At 37.5% G+C, this 26,336-nt stretch overlaps 2 protein-coding genes across 2 annotated transcripts; both read right to left on the minus strand.

The window, feature by feature from the left end:
- On the minus strand, positions 1-11,349 carry LOC123723444. The gene is made up of 12 exons (XM_045686029.1): positions 10,941-11,349; positions 10,675-10,783; positions 9,995-10,097; positions 9,056-9,136; positions 8,272-8,487; positions 7,409-7,651; positions 7,038-7,187; positions 5,977-6,800; positions 2,855-2,909; positions 768-960; positions 417-579; positions 1-200 (listed from the first exon to the last, which is right to left on the minus strand). The coding sequence occupies exons 1-12, from the start codon at positions 11,272-11,274 to the stop codon at positions 164-166; spliced, it is 2,508 nt and encodes an 835-aa protein (XP_045541985.1). The 5' UTR covers positions 11,275-11,349; the 3' UTR covers positions 1-163.
- LOC123723472 (large proline-rich protein BAG6-like) lies at positions 11,279-26,336 on the minus strand. Its single transcript, XM_045686151.1, has 12 exons — positions 26,121-26,336; positions 24,399-24,516; positions 23,604-23,767; positions 15,326-15,433; positions 15,035-15,175; positions 14,474-14,547; positions 13,470-13,611; positions 12,842-13,024; positions 12,388-12,619; positions 11,866-12,012; positions 11,339-11,696; positions 11,279-11,297 (listed from the first exon to the last, which is right to left on the minus strand). Exons 1-12 carry the CDS (start codon positions 26,181-26,183, stop codon positions 11,279-11,281), a joined length of 1,749 nt encoding a protein of 582 aa, XP_045542107.1. The 5' UTR covers positions 26,184-26,336.

Here is a 26,336-nt window from a genome sequence, read left to right on the forward strand (position 1 = left end):
AGCATGGTGAGGTTTAATAAATTCCTGGTCAGGCTATGTAATAAGGTTGCCGAAATACAATTGCATTGATCGGGTCCGTATTTATCGCCTAGTGTCGTTTGGGTGCCAAATTCTTAAGAGCGATCAATTATCCGAGGTCGACGGGCTGCGGTCGAGGTGACGGTTAGCATCTTGCTCGCTGTGCCTCCGCTGTCTCCGGGCTAATTGTAGATAAATAATAATAATACATTATTTTCTAACAGTATAATGTAGATAGCACCGAATGAGTTAAAATCAGTAACCAACATAAGTCTAACCGTGAATTTCTGAGGCCAAAATCACGATTTAAAAACAACTCAGATGAACCGTTCAAACTACTTCTCCCAAAGTACAAATTGTATGCTAGATCAGGATACTGTAAAAAGAAATTATCTCACCTCGATTGGAGAAATCTTGCCGCGTTTGAGTATCGCTCAGGGCTGGCCGCCTCCACCAGGGCCAGGTGAGCGCGGGTGAGCCTTCGGATGTGGTCTCGAAATGCGGCGCGTACGCTTGTGGTGTCTCCCTCGCTGACGCTTCCGGATACCTCGCTGAGCGTGGCTAATCACATACAGACGCACAAACAATTTTATACAGGAAAGCATACGAGAATGGAATATAAAAACAAAGTAGTATAAAAATGAGTGATGAAAAAGCATACTACACAATGCTATGTAGATGTGATAGTCAAAGTTCTTTTAATATTAGACACAGAAGCTGTTGTAATGATATCAAACAGTTTCAATCACCGTTAATGAAGCCATCGAGATCTGTCGGTGGGCGCGAGCGTCGAATGCAACGACGTTTTCTTGAGGGCATTCCGCTAAGGTAAGCATCGCTAAAAGGCGGCTGATCGCTGCGCTGGATCGTCTGGTCGCTCGTGAGAACTGGCACCCACTCCTCCTCCCAATTCTGGACGATCAGTACTGATGGGATCTTCTGCTGCATGTCAAATAATACTTTACCATTTAGAACTCATACTCAAAGTTACCAAAAATAAAGTTACAAAAATATAATACGCATCAGCTGGTTATCACCATTCTATAATCGCACAGCAAAACGCATCCATCGAATGCTTCGTCAAACATTCAATTTTTACACAGTTAAATAATCTTCCTAAAAACACACTAGGTCCTTAACTAAACTAGTTTCTATAACTAGACAAGCTAGAGCTTTATAAAATATCAAAAACGATTCACCTGGAACAATGATCTGAATAGTAGACATAAAACTCTTTACATAGGTCCTGAAAAACATGTAGTGCTACAAAACATACGAACACCAATACAACGTAATGAAAACGTCAAACGATGACGTTTTTATGCACATGAACCAGTCAAATGTCGGCCTCTTAAACTTTATTTCATTACATTACAACTAGAAACTGAACAGCATCATAAATGAGCCTAAATTAAAATACGACTTACTGAATACTAAAAACAAATACTTACTAATAAAATTTAACATTAATTTAATTTTATTAATTATTTTTTTAACATTTCATAAATATTTTTTACAAACATTCGCATTGCCAAATTATATTAATAGCAAACAGTACCAAATGGCAGAGAGAGCGAGGAATTGTAACAAAAAAAAAATGTGTACGATTGTACTCCTAAGTTTTACATCTTTCACTTACAATTAAAATACTTTTGGAACCAGCGCATGCCTAAAAAACGTTTTTCTATATTTTGGAAAAAACTATAAAATCTTTTAAGACAATCTATATTAGAAAAAATCTATAGTTACATAAATTACCAATACAGCTATGAAGTAAAGTATAGGTCTTTTCAAATATCTTGGCGGCCCAAGGTAATCGGTGTCCTGCGCATTACGAACCCCCACTTCACCTAACCTTATGATCGACTTGTGGGGACTTAAAACCGCCAACATATTTGAAAACTACTATATCTACGTTTAATTCGTTTAATATCTGAAACAGCTACTTTTCAAACGTGAAAAAATCCATTATTCCTAATTCGTAGTTTTTTTTACAGGTCTGTCGTATTCTTGTGTAAAGTGCATAATATCAGCCCTATAAAGTACTATTTCTTGACATAACAATATAGTTCTTATAGTTAAAAAAATACTAGTAAATCTAGAATAATTTTATTTTATAATTACAAAAAACTAACAGTAAAAAAAAATTACCTTCGACTTAATGTTCTAATCAATGTTGTTAATTTTTTTTTTATTATTCTAGTAACAATCAAAGTATTAAAAATGTACTAATATAACAAATAAAAAAAATCATTGCGAACTAATTGGCAATGGCTGTCACCACGTTTTGTTCTAACACAACTTACTACTTTAAACATCTAAAAATCGAAAAAAAACCGACTGTGTTGGCAAAACCGGTCCAGTAGTGTAGTGTCCAGGTGGTCGCAATTAGGGTTGCCAGGTCCCCAAACCTACTAGCCGGACAGACTAGCCAGTTTGGCCGGATATTTGGATAGAAAGATGGGACATCCTATATTATTTAGAATTTTGTCTCAGTATTAATAGATACACTCTCGTTTGGGAAATGTTAAGTCTAACAAAAGCCGGGACACCGTTTATTTTGGCCGGACACGCAATCAAAAAGCCTACCTATGTCCGGCTTTATCCAGACACCTGGCAACGCTAGTCGCAATGGTATTAAAAAAATACAAACCCATATCTATAACAGCATACTTACATACGCGCGGAAAGACATTACTCTCCTGAGTCAGCCGAGAAAAAATACGTATGTGTGTGTGGGTGTTTCTCGTTGAGCCGATCGGCCCAATGGTAAACCCCCCCGCGTGTGAACTGTTTTGTAAAACTCTTTTCTAATGTATAGTAAATCTTGTCTTACCGGTCGATTCCTTTCAGGTTGTGACGTAGTTTGTGTCGTTTCCATTGGTCGAACCCTGAGATAGAAAATAAAATTTAATGTGAAAAATAAAGTCTTAACCAAATATAATAAAGCAATACACGACTACACGGCTAATGGTTACACAGAGTATGACCTTGGCAAAATAAAGATAAAAAAATAAAAATAACGAAATCGTAAAACTTTAAACATTTAACATCAAAAAAAACATATTGAAAAAAAGCGCTTTTTGACACTGTTTGAGTGTGGACATTTTTAATACGGCATTAGATATTTGGACTAGATATTTCAAATAAAATACTGATCAATTTTTTTATTTTTTTACTCTATGAAGTGGTCAATTTCAGTAACTATTACAAATTTACTAAACACGTTAAAAATATCTTTGAAAATATAATTCTATATTATTTTAGATTAACTAAATATTAATGGTTATAAAGTAATGAAATGATTTTTTTTTCTTTATATGTAGGTACATATAGACTATGATTATAAGAAGTCCCCTTTTCCACCATTCGATCAGTCTTGCCATTCTGACCACGCGCGACTGCAATTTCTAGGTCAAATGGGGACGCGTCAGTGGAATACATAGATCATAGAAATAGCAGTAGCGCGGCCAGTCGTCCTAGTGAAAAAGAGGTGTAAGGGCAGCAAAATAATCATGTGTGACGTATTCGTGCTTAGCGATAGCGTTCTTTGAAGCGTGATGATGTCAGCAAAGCTTTATAAAAGCGAACCAAATCTTTCTACGCCAATGTTAAATGCTATACTTCCGTACTCCGTTGTTCTCCATCGTCGTACTACACGTATATATTGCGTATAAACACTCTGTATAATGATATGTTGCGCTGATGTAAAAATGTCTATTGTAATGTTGAGATCTGTACTTATTTTTTGAATTAGGAATAACAGTTGGTTATCATAACGTTTTATAATGTTGCCAACATAGTTTGATTGAGGCCTAGTCACCTTCAACTTACGATTAGACTTGAATTTCGGTGAGGACGGATGTAAACTCACGACAACGATATATGTTTTACACACTTCTTAAATATATTGATGGCATTTATTCGTTTCAAATATCAACAAATACTCTTCTTAATTAAAGAATTGTTACATAAGAAAATCCTTCGTATTCGCTGATGATGACGTACATCTGATGTATCAATAGTAAACAAAAATGTAATGAATACGTATGTCTAGGATAAGATACTGAGAAAGTGGGAGATAGATAGAGAAGACTGCCGCTCACAATATGTATTTTCATAAAATACAAAGGGCAATCTAATTTGCACTTTTTTTTTCATTTCATTCGCTTAAAATAATATTAAAACGTTATAAGTGAGGGGCAATAACGAAAGAATATGATATTTAATATTAAAAGCCAGTTTTTTTTTATATTTAATTCACAGGTAATTCGCAAAGTTAAGTTTTCGTTCAACATAAAGTTTTCGGGACGCAAGAGAATCTTGCATAGCAAGAAGAAGAAATCCATACGGATTTTCGTAACTTTTGCGATAAAGGTGTGTTAACATTTAGTGGGTTTTGTTAACATTTAGTATAATCTCTGTAATTTTGTAAATATTGACCATCACCTATGTAAATTAAAACTATATTATTTATTACGATCGTTTCTAAAAATAATTAAACTTTCACACGCTTAGTGTCACCAACTTGCCTGGCTAATCATAGTGCCATGGAACGTGTTAAAGATATAAAAATAGCAGATGTGCATACTCGTATTTTGTACAGGCATTGTAAGCAAAGCTGTTAAATGCTAATAAAACTGAGGCAAACGTCTCCAAATATCCAAAGTATGTCTGAAATGTTCCTCTGCATAATTCTTCTTAAGGAAAATATTATTGAAAATATTTTTGTTACGTATAAGCCTAGTCTAATATCAGAATGTTTTTGGACAAGCTTTTTGTATAGCCGAACCAAGAATAAAAAAATTAAACTTGTTATATCATGAGGGCGCCACAATCTCTTTTAATATAGCAACACTCGATATCTAAGCGTACGTATACGAACTCATATTATTTATAATCCAACCCATTATATTCAGACATTATTCTAAATGATTTAATACATTTTTTCTTCACACTTCAGATTATCACCAACTCTACAATTCACCGCAATTATAATATGTTAATACAGCTTGACAAATTGACAACGATCAGCTGTCAATGTCATGGAATCGATCTTTTTATTGTAATTGCTGTTACAATTACAAATAAATTCCATAAATTTTCCATATACAGTACAATATCACTAATCCGGCACTTCGATAGATCGGCACGTCCAATAATCCGGCACCTTCCGCCCACGCCTCCCTTTCCCCTCTATACCTGTGCGCTTTGCTCGCACAGGGGGGAAAGGGAGGCGTGGGTGGAGGGTGTCTGTGATTATTTCAAAACTAGTTAATTACATATTTGCCTACATGTTAATTCAATTGTTCCATAATACATTACATACATTTATTCTCTCTATGAAATGCTTTATTTTATTTATTACCGATGACTTTTTCAGTATAACCCAGTAATCCGAACATTCCAATAATCCGGCACCCTTCGGTTTTTAATAGTGCCGGATTAATGAGATTACACTGTATTTTGTGATGAAATTTTGTTTAGATGAGAATCACTTTCATGTACCATCTACCATCCTAGCCATTGCAAAGATGTTCTCACACTACCTGTTGAATGAGACAAGCGGTTTGTGACAACGTGTAGAAAGCTGGCAAATATCACAATTGGTGTTGTGTTGTGCTCTTATTTATTCTGCTGCTGCTCATTCTCTATGTACCCTTATTTAATAAATCGAAATTAGAAGCGAATGCAAATAGCATTTACGAGCTCATACAAACTTGGTAAAAAAATACTATATGCATACTATTTTATGCATGATTATATATACAATGGTGATCATAATTATGTTTTATCAATTATTACTGCATCATATAACTTAAAAACTGATTTTTAGCTAGGCTAAACCACTTTACCTTTGAATGTGCCTTCTAATGATTATGCTAAAGTTGTATCATGTAAACTATTGGAAGATAACTATTACTGTATTAATATTAAAAGATTAAAAATAATTCTCACCGGTTGCGGCGCTGGTGGCGGCCTTGTGGCTCGGTTCTCGGTCTCTCTTCTGGTTCGGGGTTAGGGGCAGGATCAGCTCGAACCGTTGGCGCCACGGAAATGATCGGGAGCCTGCGAACTCTTGGGCCGGAATGACGTCTTCCATTGAAACGGAAATCAGTGCCGGTTCCGACGCTGTTGGGGACAACGTTTTCTTCATCGGATTGCACCGATTGAGGTTCCTCGTCTTCTTCCTCCTCCACATTATCTTCCTCGTTTTCCAAGAATCCGATGGGACTACAAGCGAAGTCCTCTTCTGTGGGAGTCGTCTGCGTCTCTGCGTCTTGTGGCATATCGGTATTTATACCCACCGAAGACGAGGTGGGCGCGGTGCTATTCGTTATATATTCGGTGAGAGCTTGTATAATGGAGTCCGTTAGAGGGTTACTGGTATCAGACAAATTTATAGCATTCGAATAACCGATTTGTTCGGCTAAATCGGGAGGCAGAAAAGGCCATGCCGTCGAAGGCGGCGGCATGGGGCCCGTCGGGGGTTGTGTGATTTGAGACAGTGGCACCAGAGAAGGCAGTACGGGCCTGTTTGTGGGTCTCGTGTTTACTGTAGGTTGTGTGGTTTGTGCGGTTTGTGCGGTTTGTGTCGGTGGCATAGTCGGCTGGGGGCCTACTGTAGGTCGCATGGAGGAAAATGATATCGGCTGCGAGAGGGGTGATCCTCGTTCCGGCGGTGTATGCATTTGGCGCATATCCGATAGTGTCCCAAACTCTTGCGACCGCCTCGGCTCTTCAACGCCTGACTCTCGCGATTCGAGGTTTTGGCGTTGCGCCTTTTGGGAAAAAAAGGAAATGAATCCAATTAAATTCAACATTATTTTGACAATATCTCTGCAATGGATTGACAATAGTATTAATAATTACTAAAATGTTACACAATAACAATACAATATCTTTCGGGCGAACCTTGAATGGGTATAAATCCGTTTATTATGTACTTTAATTTTTTTATTTATTATATTAGATATTAAGAAAGAATATCATGGATAGGGTAAAGATAATAGTCATACCATGCTGTATTCAGACAACATATGCAGGTGCATGCGGAGGCTGTGGTACGAGGCGTACACTGGTGTTACGTTCATCCGGTTGAATATCTCATGAGCCAATGTGGTCAAATATAACGTAGTGTTCTCATCGACCCCATCCAATAACTGGTTCTGAAATTAAAAATAAAATAGTCAAATGTTCAACCGAATTTATTTACTACAGTTATTGTGACTAGCAAGGATATAAAGAAAAAAACCCAATTCGACATATCAAATAATACCTTACTCATCAAAATCATTTCAGTCGTTTAATTTAGAGAAATGTGACAATGCAATTGACATACAAACAAACACTTTAACCGATCAAATAATAAATATAAAGTTTTGCTTACGAGGAAATGTCGATGGACAGATTGCAAGCCGCGTTCACTGTTAGTGCAGCACATAATGAGACCAAGAAGATCGCGATGCAATTCTCCAATGTACGCGTAGAATTCAGCAGGCATCATGTAAGTGTGTCTGGGTGACATAATGGTCGTAACCAAACGCGGTAGCCGACTATTAAAGAAGTTAGTCAAAGTGCGGTATAAATCAACATCAGGTCGCATATAACAGCGGACACGGTAGCCGGAATTCTAGAAAAAAAAAATCAAAATATAATATATATTCATCTATAGTCCAGTCGCGGAGCACGAAGAATTTCGTACATTAAACTCGCATTACCTGTCTCTGTCACTCCCGCGTAAATACAATGAGTCTCGCTCGCACAGAAATAATGGCCGCCGTCCTCAGGGATTGTAAACCTTTATATTGGAGACTATAAGTTTAATTTTTAATAAGAGGAATCGAAATTAGCTAGACTAGATGATAATGTTGACAAAACTGTTGATACTTTTGTAATAAATGTGACAGGCGAGACGTCTTCGAGATTTTTGATTTTTTTTATTATAAGATACTTGTCTAGATTTTTATTACTTGTATTATTAAATCTAAATAAATAATTTATATAATAATAATAATAACTTTATTTTATAAGTTGGTAAATTTTCTTTCTCCTTCAAATAATTCATGTAAACCGCACTAAATACAAAAATGTTTGTAACCTCTGTCAGTAGGTAAAGAGGTCATTGTACGAAATTCTTCGTGCTCCGCGACGGTACTGTAGTAAATTGATTTCCACTGTCAAAATAAGCACTCACTGTTTCGTTTTTCATTTCATCAGTGGAAACCAATGGTTAAAACAATAAAAACTCACCATGTCCATAAGATCCTCAATAAAGTTCCTGTTTCTATTCAAGATATATTCGGTCATAACCACGAATGGGTTTGGGGCTTCAGAGGCGCGGGATTCTTGTAGAATCTGTCTTACAAATGTTAGAATATGACGATGTACATGATTGTACTCATCCGGTGTTATCGGTGCCTCCGTTGAATTTGGGTGCATAAGTCCTGGCATAAACGCCTGTCTTGCCTGCAAAAATATAGCATATTAAGATCTATTCCATTAATAAATACATCTCCTATGGATAATTCTAGTTAATGGGTTTATAAAAAAAAAATAAAAAAATTCCATTTGTGTTACACAGAAATACTTTGGTTTAGTTTTTACATTGTGTAAAATTTTCAAATGCAAATGTCAAAGTTCAAATGTTCAAATGACAACGTAGTCCTATGATGTCATTTCGTAAAAATTACCGTTACCATGGCAACCATCTTTGTTGCAATTTTGGTACCTTTTTTTTTGCTTATTTTTTTTTACAATTTACTCAAACTAAGTTTAATAGCGTCGGGTTTTTTATTTTTTTATTACTAATAGATTTTTTGAAAAACATGCCATGACTTCTGTTTTACTAACATCTTACTAATATAAATGCGAATGTTTAGATGTATGGATGTTTATTTGAAGGTATCTCCATAACAGCTGACTGTATCTTGATGAAATTTGTCACAGATATAGAACATAATCTGGAAAAACATATAGACTACTTATTAAGTTTTTTTTTTTTTATGTTATAATAAAAATAAAAGATATAACTTACAACAGCCACCAAATAGGCATTAATATAGGCCAAACTCGACGACCGGCTGAGCAACAGATGCTCCATTATCGTGAACTGCGACTGTAAATTAATAAATATTAGAACTGCAATATTAAAAACATCCAATATATTTATTATACCAGCTGCTGTTCGCAGAGCTAAAAGTTAATCTGACTGATGTCGGTCTAATTTTTTACAATCTTGTCAGACCCGACTTTAATCGTGGCGATACGATTATGCCAACTCGTCTATTAAAAGATAAAGAAAGGAACTATGGGGTTGACATGTCCTAAAAGGACGAAAATCCCAAAAAAAAAGATAAAAAAAAATATTAAGTCCAACTTTTAACTGTAATGGTTCACTTTATTATTTTCTAACCAACACTGAAATTAAGTATACTAACATCTTTCATACATTATAATATTTATTGATGAAGATATATTGTACTAGCTTTTATCCGCGACTCCGTCCGCGCGGAATAAAAAAATGCACATAAGATAAAAAAGTTCCTATGTCCGTCTCCTAGTTCTAAGCTACCTCCCCATCAATTTTCAGCTAAATCAGTCCGACCGATCTTGAGTTATAAATAGTGTAACTAACACGACTTTCTTTTATATATACAGTCAAAATCTGTTATAACGACATCGAAGGGACTACTCATATTGAGTCGTAAAAACCGATAGTTGTAACAACCGGTGACAGGTTTTAATAGGAAAGATATGTATATAACATTCAGCCAGGACCTTTGATTTTGGTCAATTTAACCGGTATGTTGTTCTAAACGATGTCGCCATAAACGGTTTTGACTGTATATATATAGATAAAAATAGCTAATGTTATGCTAGAAAAAGTAATTTACGAGAAATATTTTCAGTAATTCGTGGATTTATCTATGATTATTACTTTGAATGAGATAAAATAAAAAAAAAGGAAACTTACGTTACTAAGACGGCATCCGCGCTGCTCAAGATGACGTATGTTTTGAGAAGCCAAGTGTTCGTTGCGCATGCGCACCATCAGTTCCATCTGCTCTCGCTGTTCACTGTCAAAGGTAAATAATAATTAAATATACAAAATTCTACATAAATTACAAACAATAAAATCATTTATTTTAGGCAACAAATACAATAATAATAATAAAATTAAAATATTTCAGTTTTCAAACATTGTCACATTTAATATTAATTAATTAGATCAGTGATTCTCAACCACTGTGCCGCGGCACTTTTGTGTGCCGCCAAATTTAAAAAGTGTGACGCCAAATTTTGACTTTCGCTGACTTGCTGACACGCACACTGTATCTGTATTTCTTCGCATAAATGAACAATGACAGAAAAATAGTTGAAAAAAAAAATAGCGTCTAGAAATGAAATATAGATACAATTAATTTTATACAGTTGATAAACTATTTATGTAGTGTGTTGTAGTAAGTAAATAATTTTTATCTTTTTCTTTGTGTGCCGCCAAATTTTTTAATCGTTAAATATGTGCCGCAATAAAAAAAAAGGTTAAGAATCACTGAATTAGATAATAAAAGTTAATTTTTTCTGTGCAACCAAACCATGTTGGAACGTCTAGTTATTTTTATGTTATCTAGTTTTTTTAATGTGTTAAATTACTTAGCGTTAGCCCTCTGACGAAGCCTGATGCTCTCGCAGGGCAAAAACCGATCATATGACGTGTTGACTCCAGACCCCAGCGCGTTTGAAATCGCGCGACTCAGCGCTTCTGTAAAACAACATTTAAAATTATTAAACCTCACTAAGATTTTAATTTCAATAGTATTTCTATATCGATGTAGATATCTTAAACTACTTGCTGTCATAGTAATATAATGTAAATTAAATTATTGATTAACAAAAAAAAAAAAAAAAAGAAAACTCGCCAGCTTCATCGTTTTGAAGAACATGAGGTTGTTGATTGGTCTGCTGTCCGGCCTGGGTCTGCTGTCCGGACTGGTTCTGCTGTCCGGACTGGTTCTGCTGTCCGGACTGGGTCTGCTGTCCGGCCTGGGTCTGCTGTCCGGACTGGTTCTGCTGTCCCGCCTGGGTCTGCTGTCCGGACTGGGTCTGCTGTCCGGCCTGGGTCTGCTGTCCGGGCTGGGTCTGCTGAGCAGATTGAGCATGTTGAGCCGGACCAGTCTGCTGGGTCTCCTGCTCGGTAGTGCTATCTGCCTCAAGAGCGACTTGGGCTGGTTCTTCAGACGGCTCAGTTTCCATGGCATTATGAGAAACGATACGAACTGGAACGGATGCAGAAACAGGTTCCTGGGTAACAGATTGCGGCTGTTGTTGGCGCGGCTGTTGTTGGCGCGGCTGTTGCTGCTGTTCAGGCTGCTGCTGCGCATGCTGTTGTTGCTGTTCAGGCTGCTGCTGCGCATGCTGTTGCTGCTGCGCATGCTGTTGTTGCTGTTCAGGCTGCTGCTGCGCATGCTGTTGCTGCTGCGCATGCTGTTGTTGCTGTTCAGGCTGCTGCTGCGCATGCTGTTGCTGCTGCGCATGCTGTTGTTGCTGCTGCTGATATTGTTGCATCTGCTGCTGCGGAATGCCACCTTCAATGCTATGTTCAATAACGGTGGAAACAATCGTGTGTATGAACTCGGCGGTGGGAGCTGGACCCCACGGCATCTGCGCAGCGAAAACTGTAACAAAAAAAAATGATAATTAAATCTGTCTACAGAAAACCAGATTTGTATTTTTTTACTGTGCAGACTCAAGAGGGTAATATTGTTCAAATTTGTATTTGTATGTTAATTCCGGTGTCTATGATTGTCATTCAAATCGTATTAAAGCTAAAAAAAGCTAAAGTACCTTGGCCATCGCCCTGTATCGGGATCTGATTGATGGGAGCGCTGATGATGTGGCCCGCCGCCACGGCTTCAGCTGGGATCTCCTCCATGCTCATCACCACCTCCACACTATTTTGGTGTCCGAGGCCGCGGAAAATGTTCTCGAAATCTATATACATAAAAATATCTTTTATCATTTGATACATACGTGTTTATTTACGATCGGAATGAAATTAACTATTAAGTTCTACATAAAAAATGCTCGCTTTAATCTATGTTTCTTTTATATTTTACTTCATTAAGTTATTAATCATGCTAATGCAAATTCAAGAAACGCTTTTCATTGTTTTTTTTTACATTTGAAAAATTTTAAATAGAAGAGTTCACCTATAAAGACGGTCTCAATAAAAATTAAGTAAAAATCTAGTATATTATTCATACAAAAGAATGTTTGATTTCGCTTCTACTTCGCTTCGACTTCGCTGCGATTTCGCTTCAACTTCGCTTCGAACCAAGCGGTTCCACTAAATGCTATACCACTTACCGATGTACACTTGTCGTCGATTCGCGTCATCGGTAGCTTGTTGCGATTGTTGTTGCGACTGCTGCGACTGCGACTGGTCTGTGGAAGTGCCGCTATCATCAGATGCAGTACCAGAGTTTCCGGTGCCAGGTGCCGCCGTCGGCTGCGCTGCTCCAGTACCCGGAGGACCACCCTGGGGCGCCCATCCGGCTTGATTGTTCGTACGAGGAGATTGGACCACATTGATCACCGCCTGCAAAAAATAAACACATTCAGAATTCACATATAAATTAGTAATTTGAAAGATATAAAGGAAGATATTTTATTGTACTATTATCTATATTTGGTGGTGGGTAATATATAAATTGTAATAGAATTCCACTGCCGTGAGGCCTGTATTACTAGGTACTGTAGTGTCTAACAGTGGAAATCCTTCCTTAGAAATATTACAAAATATAATATTATGTAAACTTACATGGACAGGCATTGTTGCATGCATAGTTGCCATCTCTGAAGTGAGCTGAGGTATCCGCGGCGAAAGGTCAAGTGTTATATCGCTGATTGCGTGGTACGCGTGCGAAAAGCTGTGCATTATAGCGCACGTCAGCTCAATTGTACGCCTCTGAGTTGCCTTCTCTGCCTCGCTATAGACTGGGGGCTGCACAAATATACATTCAGTAAAAAAAAAAGTACAGTATTGACATGACACGTTGTTGACAAGAGTGCTCTTACCGCTGACGTGCCAACTCAAGTTTCGGTTATTTATTAAGTTTTATTGATACTATTTGACAACTAACCAATGAAGGAGCGGCACCTGAACTGTTTAATGTTGCCATTTTCACAATTTCGAAATTCCATAAAAAGCACGATATTAAGACATGTAGGTTAATTTCCTAATTTATTTGAATGTATCAATTTAAATAAGACGTAATTACTACGAGACTTCAATTGCAACATGGAGGACTATCTGAAGAAGTTAGGTAATTTTTGCTCACTAGTAACCCTTAAAACTTGTATACACTTGTCAATATCAAAAAAGCTGTCATAAAATCCATTTGTGACTTCCATTTGGCACAGTCCTGTCACATATTATATATACTCACAACAGTGCGATTGGAAACCATCAGAAGGTCCATGTACATCGCGCGGTATCTGGCGAAACGCAAATTCAGCACCTCCAACTCCTCCATCAGATTAGCCAAGTCCCTGGGGTAGGGACCTGAGGGTTGTAATCCGTGCCTCGGACTGTTTAACCAAAATGCACATATTATATATGTCGGATGAGCAACATCCGAAGTGTTTGAAAAACACACAACATCAGTGGTGGTAGGACCACTAACATGATTTTTAGCATTGCTCATCCTTAAATGAAACGCAGCCTTTGATGAATATCTTTATATTTCTCAGCAGAGTTTTTGCCTCCTTGAAGAGCTCTGAACACTCCGGCGGTTGTACTGAGACTGCATCTGTGCCGCCGGAACATTCTTATTTATACCCTCACGAGACTTACAATAAAGTGTTTGAATTTAGTAATCGTTTGTAAATTAATCTAAAAATTACAATAAATGAAATTTTAATCAATTAATCGATTGTAAGAACGTATTTACAAGAGTTATTTAATTAATTTCAACAATGAGATAATTTATTAGGGATGGTCACGCCGATATATATACATATTACTGTTTTGTTCCACATATATCGTATTGTACACTTTTCACTGCCTTACAGGTAGATAAAGAAAAAGTAAAAAATAATAACTTAGTGAATTTTTTTTTAATCAAAAATTGGCAAACGAGCAAACGGCCATCTGTATTCGCCGAAATAGCGAGGCGACCGTTGCCCATAGACATCCGCAAATGAAGATGCGTTAACTTTAATCAACAGAGAAGGGGACGCACAGAAAGAGGATATTTCTCCTTCCTAAGCGTCTCCTGTTCCGCTAAATCCACTTTCACTTCTTAATTAGAAAAGGGTGGGAAAGAGAAAGAGGAGTAAAATTAGGTCTCCGGAACGCACACTTATGAGACGAAACGTAGAATTGTCTGTAGAGATCCTGTCTTCTGTGTGGTTTATATGACATATACATTTTAAATAGAAATAAACTCACCCATAGTTGAAATTGTCCGCTCTAGTAACGACACCTACAATGTCATCAGCATGCCGTTGGAAATGTGGCGTGTCCTACAAAATAATAATATAATTTTTGTCATAAAACCAAATAAAATACATACATAGTAATAAACTAAACAGAGTCCAACTGACTGTACATATCTACAAAATTATTACTGTATTATTTTTAAGGGATAATCTTAAACGCTTATTTCTTCCAAACACCTTGGTGTTCCCGCTGCTCGTTTGCCCCCTTCTCTTATATAAAAAAAAATGTCTATCTTATTGTCGAAGCACTAGAATAAAATCACATTATTATCTAATACTGTCTCTTTTAATAATATTATAAATGCATATGTTTAGATGGATGGATGGATGGATTTTAGTTTGAAGGTATCTCCGTAACGGCTCAACGGATCTTGATGTAGAACATAGTCTGGAAGAACACATAGGCTACTTATTACGTTTCTTTGTCTTTAATTACGCGCGGACGAAGTCGCGGGCGACAGCTATTGTTACTATAAAAGTATTAATGCAATCTTATTCTATGCTAAATTACCCCGAGAAGCGAGCTGGGGATATGTTCGAATGCGCCAATGGCCTCGATGTCGTCTTCGTTTAGTGCTGGATTAGCTCGGCCGCCGGATCTACCGCTAGAGGTGGATGGCCCCGGCTGTTCTTCTTCATTAGTTAGAATGTGCTGCGAATATAAAATTGATCTTACCTCATGTGAATAAAAAAATTAAAACAATTATCATTTTGTGAAATATAAAAGTAACATAATGAATGAAGGAAAAAATTATGTAGTACAAAAAAAGAAGCGCAATTTCTATTGCAAAAATTTCCTTACCCTTCCTGCGACATGGTTGCGCAGCTGTAGGAGCGTGATTCTTATTTCCGAGATGACTCGCCGGACAAACTCCATGCGGCTCATAGTAGGCGATAAGTTCATGGATTCCTATAACAACATAGATTACAGTTAACTTCTAACGTTGAAGGTAAAAACGCTACAACTTCACAAATCTCCCAACAAGCACAATAACCAGTGGACAATAATTGAGACATTTGTCCAGTAACTTGTAATTGTATTCCCCACAAAAGATAGTTGCACCGCTGAAAGTGAAAAGAGATGAAAAGCGTTGAAAAGTGAAAAAATCCCTGGATTTCACCTTATAACGAAAGAAGTGTTAACATGATTTGCTAGAAAGCAGTAGCTCATTGACCACACTCTAAAATAGAATCTGGAGAGTTCAATTCTTCTCTCGACTATGGAAATTACCTAAGATACGCCAGCTTAGAAGACTATTTACCTATTTCGTATAACAACAAAATAATAGCAGACTATGAATTTTTATTTAAACATCATTACACCATTGAACAAGCCCATCGAGTTGTTGATAGAATATGAAAAACGCTAGAAGTAAAAGAGTACTAACTATAAACACTAGTCTTACTACTTAGAGTAGGTACTTTATTATAAAACTAGTCGTCAAAAAAAAAATTCTTCATGGGTTTAGGTTAGGTTTTTAACATTGTTATCAAAAAAATCTGAAAGTGTATACAATCGTGTTTCATATTTCATGTTTCCTTTTCATCCAGATCGCTATATATTGTTGTCTCTGACAGACATGACTGACTCATATTAAAATAATATATTTTAATGAGAAAAAAGGGTTGTAAAGGGTTGAAAGTGGGGGTAGAAATTTGTATGGAAGTATCGTCATTTTAACAGTTAGAAGCTTGAAACTTATTTCTAAATCTGCTTATTTGATATAAATAAATATGAAATTAAATTTTTGTAGAAAATTTTGCCCCCAAGGGTGCTAAATAACAATAGGGGATGAAATTTTGTTTGGCAATATGTAAGGCTTTGGTGAATGTTTTGTTTAATATGTTTTGATGTTACCCTTACCAATATTTAGTCTAGAGTATGAGTTGAAAGGGGTTGAAAGTGGGGATGGAAAATTGTATGGAAGTCTCATCATTTTAACAGTTAGAAGCTAGAAACTTATTTTTGAGACTGCTAATTATATATAAATAACTATGAAATTAAATGTTTTTAAAAATGTTACCCTCAAGGGTGCTAAATAACAACAGGGGATGAAATTTTGTTTGGCAATATGTGTGTTTTTTGTTTAATGTTTTGCTGTTACCCTTACCAATATTTAATCTAGAGCCCGAGAAAGGACTAAGGCTACATTTTAACGCGAATAAAGGGTTGAAAGTGGGGTTGGAAACTTGTATGGAAGTATCGTCAGTTTTACAGTTAGAAGCTTGAAACTTTTTTTAGGCTGTTAAAAAAATATGACATTCAATTTTTGTAAAAATATTACCCTCAGGGGTAGCACCCCTCAGGGTAATAACAATAGAGAATAGATAAAAAAGAAATGATACATTATCAAGTACATTTAGTGAAAATTGCACTGATCTGTATAAATGGATGAGGTGGGATTAAGCTCTTGACTTGTAATCTGCAGGTTCTGAGTTCGAATCCCGCCATGTACCAATGTGTTTTTCTATTTTCGATTTACATATGTACATTTATCTGACGTTCTTAAGGTGAAGGAAAACATCGTGATGCAACCGTTGCACATATCTGGAAGAAGATATGCATGAAGTGAACCAACCCGCACTGGGCCAGCGTGGTTGACTATAGCCTAGTCACCCTCAACTTAGGGCTCCGAGTCTCTCGGTGAGGACTTATAGTGAACTGATGATGAGTATGATATAAGGTCTACCTATGAAATTATCGTTTTGTGTCAAAAAAAAATTAAACGATTTTTTTCATGTATTTTTTATTTCTATTAATCGAAGTAATCACCCATACAATCAATGCATCTTTGCCAACGCAGTGGCAGTTAATGTCCTACTTAAAGAAATCAGCTGAAAGGGAGGTAACAAATTCTTCAATGACATTTTGTACTGCCTCGGCTTTGAATTTTTTCCCGCTTAGAAGTTATCCAAATTCTGGAAAAAGTAGTAGTCTGTAGACGTAGGGTCTGGTGAGTAGGGCGGATGACGCAGAGCTTCCTACCTCAGTTCTTGCAAGTTGAAGACCGTCTGCTGTGCAGTATGAGATCGCGCGTTGTCGTGCAGGAGCAGCGAAGACAAGCGATTGACTAATGCTGGTTGGAGATTTGCCAGCTTCTTCATCATTGTGTTCAGTTCTTCACAGTGCACATCTGCAGTAATAATCACCCCGTTTGGTAAGAAGCTGTGATGAATCACACCGGAGCTAGACCACCAAACAGTGACCTTCACTTTTCTAGGGGTAAGTTTTCGTTTAGGACAAAGTTTAGGTGCTGAACCAGGATCCAACCAACTTGCTGAGCGCTTGCGGTTATGAAACAGAATCCATTTTACATCGCAGGTAACAATGCGGTAACAAAATTCCTTCATTTGTGTGTCTGTTGAGCAGTGCAAGGCATGTCTTTTTACCTTGCCAATTTGACGCAAATGGTCCAATATTGTTTTGACGCTAACGTCGAAAGCTGCTGCTAATTCAGCCGTAGATTGTGTATCATCACCTTCAACAATCGTCTTTAATTTGTTGTTGTCGACCAAAGTCTTCGGGCGACCGCGAGGTTCATTTTTCAGGACAAAATTTCCAGAACGGAAGCTAGCAAACCAATAACAGGTGGTGCATTGGTTTGTAGTGTTAGCTCCGTAAACGTCGTTGATGTTGCGTGTCGCTTGTGCCGCGTTGCTGACACGACGATACTCATATTACCATAATTACTCTAATTTTTAACGTATCCATGATGACGAAAAAGATTGAAATTGCGATGAAAATGTAACACTAATCAATAAACAAATGACTACTTTTGGAAAAAGAATTCCATGTTTTTAAAATAAAATTAATTTGAAATTAGAATTCTGAGCCCAAATTTTTTTTTTTGATTTGAAATGGCCAGTACAGAACAGCAATTTTATAGGTAAAGACCTTTTACAAACCGAAAACATTTGCTTTTTAAGAAGTTATACCGATTTGAAAATTTTTGATTTGGACGTACACTTAGGGCCTTATGATCCACGGACCTGCTCGGTTGTCCGAGTGGGCGGAGAGGTGAACTCCGACGTGGCGCGTCCCCGGGTGGTGGATAGGGGAACGCCCCGGCCTTCTGCCGGGGTAGGGCTTCGGCCCCGCGAACCAAACACTGGTAGGTTAGCTAGGGTAAGCTAGGTTAAGTAGGTTAAGTAGGTTAGGCTGCGGGTCCCTTGTGGGCCCGCAGAAAAGAGGGCGGCGCTCGCCACAAGGCGAGCGTCTATTAGGTTAAGTTAGGTTAGGCGGGCCCCATGCGAGCCCGCACATTAGGTTAGGCTGCGGGCCCCTTGTGAGCCCGCAGAAAAGAGGGCGGCGCTCGCCGTAAGGCGAGCGTCTATTAGATTAATTAGTTATGTAAGTTAGGTTAGGGTGCGGGCCCACTTGTGGGTCCGTACAAGAGAGGGCGGCGTCTCGCCGCAAGGCGAGCGCCTTTTAGGGTTAGTTTAGAGTAGGCTAGGTTAAGTTAGTTAAGGTAGGTTAGGGTGCGGGCCCACTTGTGGGTCCGTACATGAGAGGGCGGCGAACCCGAGCTGAGTAACTGCCCTTTTCAGGGCAGCGAAAGGTGAGGGTGAGCCTTGAGTGTGGTGGGTGGCGCGGCCCACTAGGGTCGCGGCCGTCGGTCGGGACGTGGGAGCACGACCTCGGTAGCACTCTGCTTGCAGAGCTGTTATGCGATGGCGTGTGATCCTGCGTCCCATCGCGTAATCCCGGTGGCCATCACCGGGACCGCGGGCCCCTGTCTTGATCAAGACGGGGGCCAAGAGGTGGGTCTCTATAAACCCTGGCGGCACCAGCGGGGGAGGCGGGGATTCCGAACCTGCATTGCACGGTGTCGTCTTGAGGAGCGCCTAAGGGCGCAGAGAGGGCCCCTCCCGGGGCGGTCAGTGGGGCGTCGCGGTGGCAAGCTCACGCGATCCCGTGGCGCCCCACAGTATGGCCATGAGGGAACAAGGAGGTTTAGTGGGTATGCTCCCATTCGGGGAGAGAATCTCACATAACTCGCGTGTCTTCCCCGAGGCACGGAGTATGCATTAAGCATTCCTCCTTGTATAAAAAAAAAAAAAAAAAAAAAAAGGGCCTTATCATACTAGCGGTTTACGAACGGCATAGCAGCGTGGACGCTATTTTGTACACTCTCGTACAAACGCCAGCCCGTCCGTTTTTCTTTTTTCTTCAGGTGACACTGATCATCTCAAATGTGCGTCTTCATGTCTTAAGTCAGTTTGTATGTGTTGTTGCATCTGATAAAAATTTTTTAGGATTATTTTTTATTCGTTTGCAAAACAACACAAAGTAGTCGCTCTCATCCAGTCGATTAATTGATAATGGATCCTCCCAAAATCGTCGATGCTTTCGTTTGCGTCTCCTGCGTCTTCGAAGTAACATAACCAACAGCAGTGTTTCCATGTCGGAATCCGTTTTGTTACTAAGTGATTATAAGTCGTAAACCCGCTGCGAACACGCGACGATAAAGTTGCGCGTGTGCGACGAATTCGCTGCGCGGCCGCTCCGCCCCGAAGCCGTTCGCAAACCGCTAGTATGATAAGGCCCTTAATGTCGCTATCTTTATCGTAAAGGAGATAAGAAGTCTCGGGGGTTGTGTTGATTGTATCATTCATCATGTAAGACAGTATGTGATTGCAAATAAATAAAGTGTTTAATTTTTTTCTTTTTGTTGTATCAACTTGTACAAAATGGGTACGAGAAATTGTAAATAAGTACAAATTTAATGATTTCCGGATTCATATCTTGCTTACTTAAAAGTACTTTCACTTTTTTTTGTTTTTTACTTTTATTCTTCCATTTTTTTTTTTTGAAAACCGTTGAGTTGAAAATTATAACGAGCAGACATTAAGAATTTTTGCATCATCGGATGTGGATATGAAAGCTTATTGGCTTCAAACGCTTCCATCCAGTGTTTGGAAGACCTTACCAAGACCAGTATACTGTAAGCATGATGGGGAGTACCCCATCATGCTTACAGTATACAGTAATATTTGCGGGTTAATAAGAGAAACTTCTTCAGTAAAAGCCGGAAAAAGGAAAATTGTTTATTTTTAAATATCTTGACACACAAATGGATAGAATAAATCACAAATGGATGTTCGGTAACTCTTAAAAAATTTTCTCTGTCCGTGGATTTCTGAGACCAAAATCCCCGTTAAAACAAATTGTTATCTCTGTTCTTTCAAAGATAATGACAGGCATGAAATGTTTCATACAGAGATTTTGGTCTCAGAAACCAGCGGTTTGACAATTTTATGTATTTACAATGATTCAAATTTTTCAAAAAAAAAAAAATACTGTTATGAAAAATAATGTATGAATTCATATAACAAAATTGATATGTTTGTATGTAATATCGAAATAAAATGTTTGTAAATAACTTATGGTGTGTTCATGATCGTGACCGTACGAGAGTGGGCTGGACTTCAGTAAGGGGGCGTTCATAAAATACGTGAGATGTTTAAGGGGAGGAGGGGGTCGAGTCAAATCTCACCTAATCTTACGTTGGAGGGAGGGGGGGGAGGTCTCGGCAAATATCACGTAATTTTTTGTCTGAATCAAGCAAAAAAAAAACTATTTTGGTGCATTTGATCCAGATTGCACATGCTTAAGATTTCATCTTAAGCGTACTCGTAATACGATTAAGATCATTCCCTAATTCGTTCTAAAAAAATATTTCATTTATACTTCGACGTTATACATTTACTGACTGTCAAGCCACCATCCCCCATGAAAAAAATATATAAAAAATACGACGAGCTAATGAGTTACTGTGCGCAAGCGCCAACGGCTTAGAGTGGCTAGATCCAAGTTGAAGGAGCAGATGATTTTAAATCAATTTTTAAATCTGAAAATCATATGGACATGTTGGTTCCAATAATCTCTCTTGAGACAACGCATGATTCTCCATGGACTGAATTAGAGTAGATATTCTTTTTTAAACTACAGAACTTACGATTTAAGAATTCTATTGTTAAATTTTTATTACACTTATAATTAAACTCTCAGAAATATTGATTACTAGTCTTAACTAGCGCTAGTCGTAAATAAAAACACGAAGCAAATTTTCTTTTCTTTTTACAATAATCTAACGCGTTTTAGTAAGAAACCCACATTTTGAATAATCTCACGTGATATTGGGTGATGAGGGGAGGGGGTTGAATAAAATCTCACGACATCTCACCAAAGGGGGGAGGTCTGAAATTTCAAAAAAACCTCACGTAATTTATGAACTTCCCTAACACGCAGTGTTTAGTTAGTAATACTTGTTTATTTGATTCAACATTAATTCATATACGCTTGGTGCAAATGCCCCAAATCATTAGCTAATGTGTTTGTTATTGTCGACATTTAATGTAAATTCGTTCAGTTGCACTACGGCCATTGTTTGTTAATGGCTCTGTTCTGATAATTCTTAGAGAAGAGGGTAAACGAGCGGCGGGAACACCGACGTGGTCATCGCCGCCCTTGGACATATGCAATTGAGTGTTTGAAAAATTTTTTTTTTTTTTGAAAAATGGAAGTATCATCTATAAGTTTTATAGCAAAACAATTTTTTTTTTCGCAATAATTAAAAAGTTATATCAAAATAAAAATTAATTTTTAATTTAATTTTATTTTTAATTAGAACAAATCCGAGCGCGTGTGACGTCATAATGTTAGTTTTTACTCGTATTAGTATACAGAGATAATAAGTACAGTGCTTTGTTTTATTTCATTTATAATGTTTTTGTCAACTTGACAGCTGACGTATAATAGTTGTAAACGCTGCACTATTATGAATTTGCTAAACATTATGACAAGTATAGTGGCTAATCGTGGTGCGTTCACATTCACGTGACTATATTTTAAATTTTATAATCGCTTTTAATTAATTGAAATAAGTTTTTTTTTTCGTTTTTCACGTTACATATCGATAAAATTAATAATTAAGTTTTAAAATACATAAAAAAAATATTAATTTTTTTTTCAAACTCCCAATTGTCACTAAGGACAATTAACTAACGATTTGCAGGTGCGTCTTGTTTCTATGTTACTGTTGCGCGGCTGATGTGACTGCGACTTTATAATTCTACATCACTTCCCCTCAAACGAAGCATTCTTGATGTCATGCAGGACCAAGGCTTTATCCTGAAGCGTCGATCATGATGACGAGCAGGTTATAGATGGACGGATGATGGGCGGATTTTGAGATAAATTAACTTGTAGCTTTTCTCCCACACATGCGCACTTCATACGGGCGATGTGCGAGCAGCGTACTGTGTGCGTGCGGGCTGCGTGCGACTGCAAGGTTGCTTCCTTGTTTCCTACATGACTGTGGGTATGTCTTCCTTGCTTCGAGAAACATCGTGTCAAGAAAAACTCCAATTCATTGCACAGTGAATACTTTTATTCCATTTTCAACATTTCTAACGGTCAATTCTACTAGACGACTGTCTTTCCACTAGACGACTTATCACATCGACGGATATCCAACGACTGGCCGAGCTCCTGACTCAATAATCAAACGCTGTTTCAACCCCACCACTCTCAATGCATTCGCCGGAAGTTGTCACAAAAGAGTGGCGGGGTCGAGCAGTGCTGCCATCTAAGAAAACTAAAACTACCTTTTATAAAATTATTACAATCGGGAATTTCTTCTTTGCTTTGAAACGTCGTGGTCACCAATTCGGTGTATTCATGATGTTGACCGTACGAAAGACGACATCAGATGTGTTAAAAAAGTAAAAAGATTACTTAACACATCTGATGAAAGTTTTAAAAGATGGCAGATAACAAAAAATAATTATTATTATAATCTCCACATATCAGCGAAAAAAATCAAAGATATGTGAGAAATCATCCAATACGCAGTGGGCCATTGTGGGTAACTATGGCCTGGTTACTCCTTACATGCAGTAGGCTCCGAGCTCCATTGGCCAGACTAAACTATTAAATCATGTCTTGATATGGTATGCTGATCCTGTTTTAACATAATTAATCTTGTATTGTTTTTTGCTTTTTTATCTAATTTTGATTGATGGTAACTGATTTTTTTATATATATATTGAGTCCAAATGATTAAAAATTTACTCACCATCAGTCTTCGTATCTCTTGGCGGGTATGTGCTGTGTGGTCGCCTGCGCTGTGGAACCGGACACCTTGGTTGCCCGTGCCGTCGTCGTCGTCGTCCCTGAAGCGCCTCGACTCTGCGGCAGGTGGTGGCCGCTGGACCATGTGTATCACCTTCCCGTGAACACCTAAAGCAAACAGGCATTTATTTGTATTTTTATTAAAACAATACTAAAAATATTTATTCTCATCATTGTGAATTCACTTTCCCACCGAAGGACTCAAGCCGACCCTAAATTACCGGTGACTAGTCCTTAGTCAATCACATTAGCCCTGTGCAGATTGGTTGCCTTCATATACATTTTCACAGAAATGCGCAGCTTAATTACAATACGAACGTCGATTTAAAAATCGAACCCAGACCTATGCCCAGTAGTGGGCAGACAAAACACTGATGATTATGGACCCAAAACTCTAGATTACTAGCCAGGTACTTAACCACTGTGCTACCTTCTTCCATTTTGTAGAGATTTCTAGTAGCTTAGTATCCTAAGTGTATCCCTAAGAATAAGAAGTATCCCTCAGAGTTAGTTAATCAGCAGTAGACCCGGAGACCTGCAGATACTATTACTGTCTATGAAAAAGAGGTATGCTCGCTCCTTAAAGAACCCTAAGTTGTACTGACTGAAAATACCGCTGAAGACAGACCTTCCCGAAATGTAGCTATGCCGAGTATTTTTTTTAATTTATTGAACAAAAGAAAAGTTTTAATGATTCAACAAATACCTATCTGTAATTTTAATTATTCTTGATACATACCATACTCAGTTAGCTTCTTATCATCTTGAAGCACCCTCCCGCAGAAGATAAGCCGCTGAGAACCCACGTCGATGTCCATCTCCTCCTGAATAATGATCTTAAGTTCTTCGACTGTGGTCTGAGAACAAAGATTTGATAATACATACATTGAAGACCACTACAATATTCAGATAGTAAATAACAATGATTATTTTACATAGCACAAATACATATATAGTGAGTGAAAAAACAATTGGTTGTCTTTTTTACTTGGATATTTTAATTAATTTCTTAATATATAGCCGAAGCTTATTTCTCTTTTACCCTACTCAGTATTAACATCTTACTTGTTACTTCGTTCAATTATTTTTTTCTTTTGATCGACACAAAGGAAAACCAAATTAAATTTTCAGAAAAAAACTAAAAAGTCATATATGATAATGTCTGCTATTTCTAGAATTTGCTGTTACTATATTTAGTTAATTTTGGATTTGGATCGAAACAAAGGATAGTCAACTCTAACATTTTGTATCAATTATTAAAATTATTTAACCACCATCTTGTGTAGACGACCATTTTGATTTTATTTTGTACTGAACTGAATTTCTAAGCATATGGTAATTTTGTAGAGGATATTTCTACCTTTACATTCAATTAACAATCATTTTAAAATACATTTTTCAAACGAAACATAAAATCCAAATTCATACTTGAAATGTTAACAAATCAATGCTACACAGTTAATTAAAGCACATAATTTTAGATAAGTTACTAACCTGATCGTCCAACTCAAAATAATGTTCACCATTCCGTTGGAAATCTATCATAGTAAATTTAATCAAATTCAAATTCATCGTGAATCAGTTAATAGAACGCAGACTTTTTTCAACAAAGGTGTCCACCGAACTCCGTCAGAGATTGACAAAGTCTTACAGTAATCCCTATTTCATTAATTATATGAAATAGGGATCAGCTAGTTAGACAATGTCAGTGTAAGAGATAGTTTACACCTGTTGGATGTCACTAAAACAATTCACGTTTTTCCAACACCCATTTTCTCTAGAAGGCGTCACGAAATGTCGGGCGTTTCGCCAGGTAACTTTGTCCGGGGTAAAAATCAATCGAGCAAAGACAGCGCAGCTACGCCCTGGCGCATGCGTCGCGCAGACACACGAATACGTCGCAGTGCAGTGTTAATATGTATACATATACTATTGAACAGCAACTCTAGCTCTGCCCGGGATGGACGAGACAACAAAGGCGCCGACCCGATCAATACAAGCCGCCCGACCCCCGAAAAATGATGTATTTAATAAGTGTCCTACAGCGCATGTACTTTGGGCGTGGACGGCATCGATCGGCGCAGTTAAAGGCTTCAACAGGTCAAATGCGCCGTTTGTAGAGGAAGATAGATAAGCATCGAAATTCGCAAATTATAATATGCAAGATGTTCTTTCTATTTGTTAGCGAAGTTTTTTACAGAGAACATGTACTTGTAACACCATACAAATTTTGCAACAAAATTCGTTAAAAACCGTTACAACTAAAAGAAAATGAAAATAATACAATAAAAATAACACATGCAAACTTCATTGTTAGCTTAAGATAGTAACAAAGAAAACGGTACATGCGAAATTATGGTAGGGTATATATTATTGGTAAGGAGTAAAGTTAATTGAGGGTTTTATTTTTGATCATAGGAAAAATTATATAAAAATATGTATGTAAATAACAATTACTAACCTCATCGCCCACTTCGAAATGATGATTTTGTGAATCTAGCGTTTTTATTGTAAACTTGATCATTTTTATGGACTCATATATTATCAAAGTAAAACACTTCTCACAAACAAAACTTTGAAACTGAGAAACACCCGAGAAATAACTTCAATTCATAAGCCTGTCTTCCGTAGAGACTCCCTTGCTCACTTGGTAAAAGAAGACTTACGATAGGGGAAG

This window comes from Papilio machaon, chromosome Z (genome assembly GCF_912999745.1).
Source record: "Papilio machaon chromosome Z, ilPapMach1.1, whole genome shotgun sequence".
NCBI classification, from domain to species: domain Eukaryota; kingdom Metazoa; phylum Arthropoda; class Insecta; order Lepidoptera; family Papilionidae; genus Papilio; species Papilio machaon.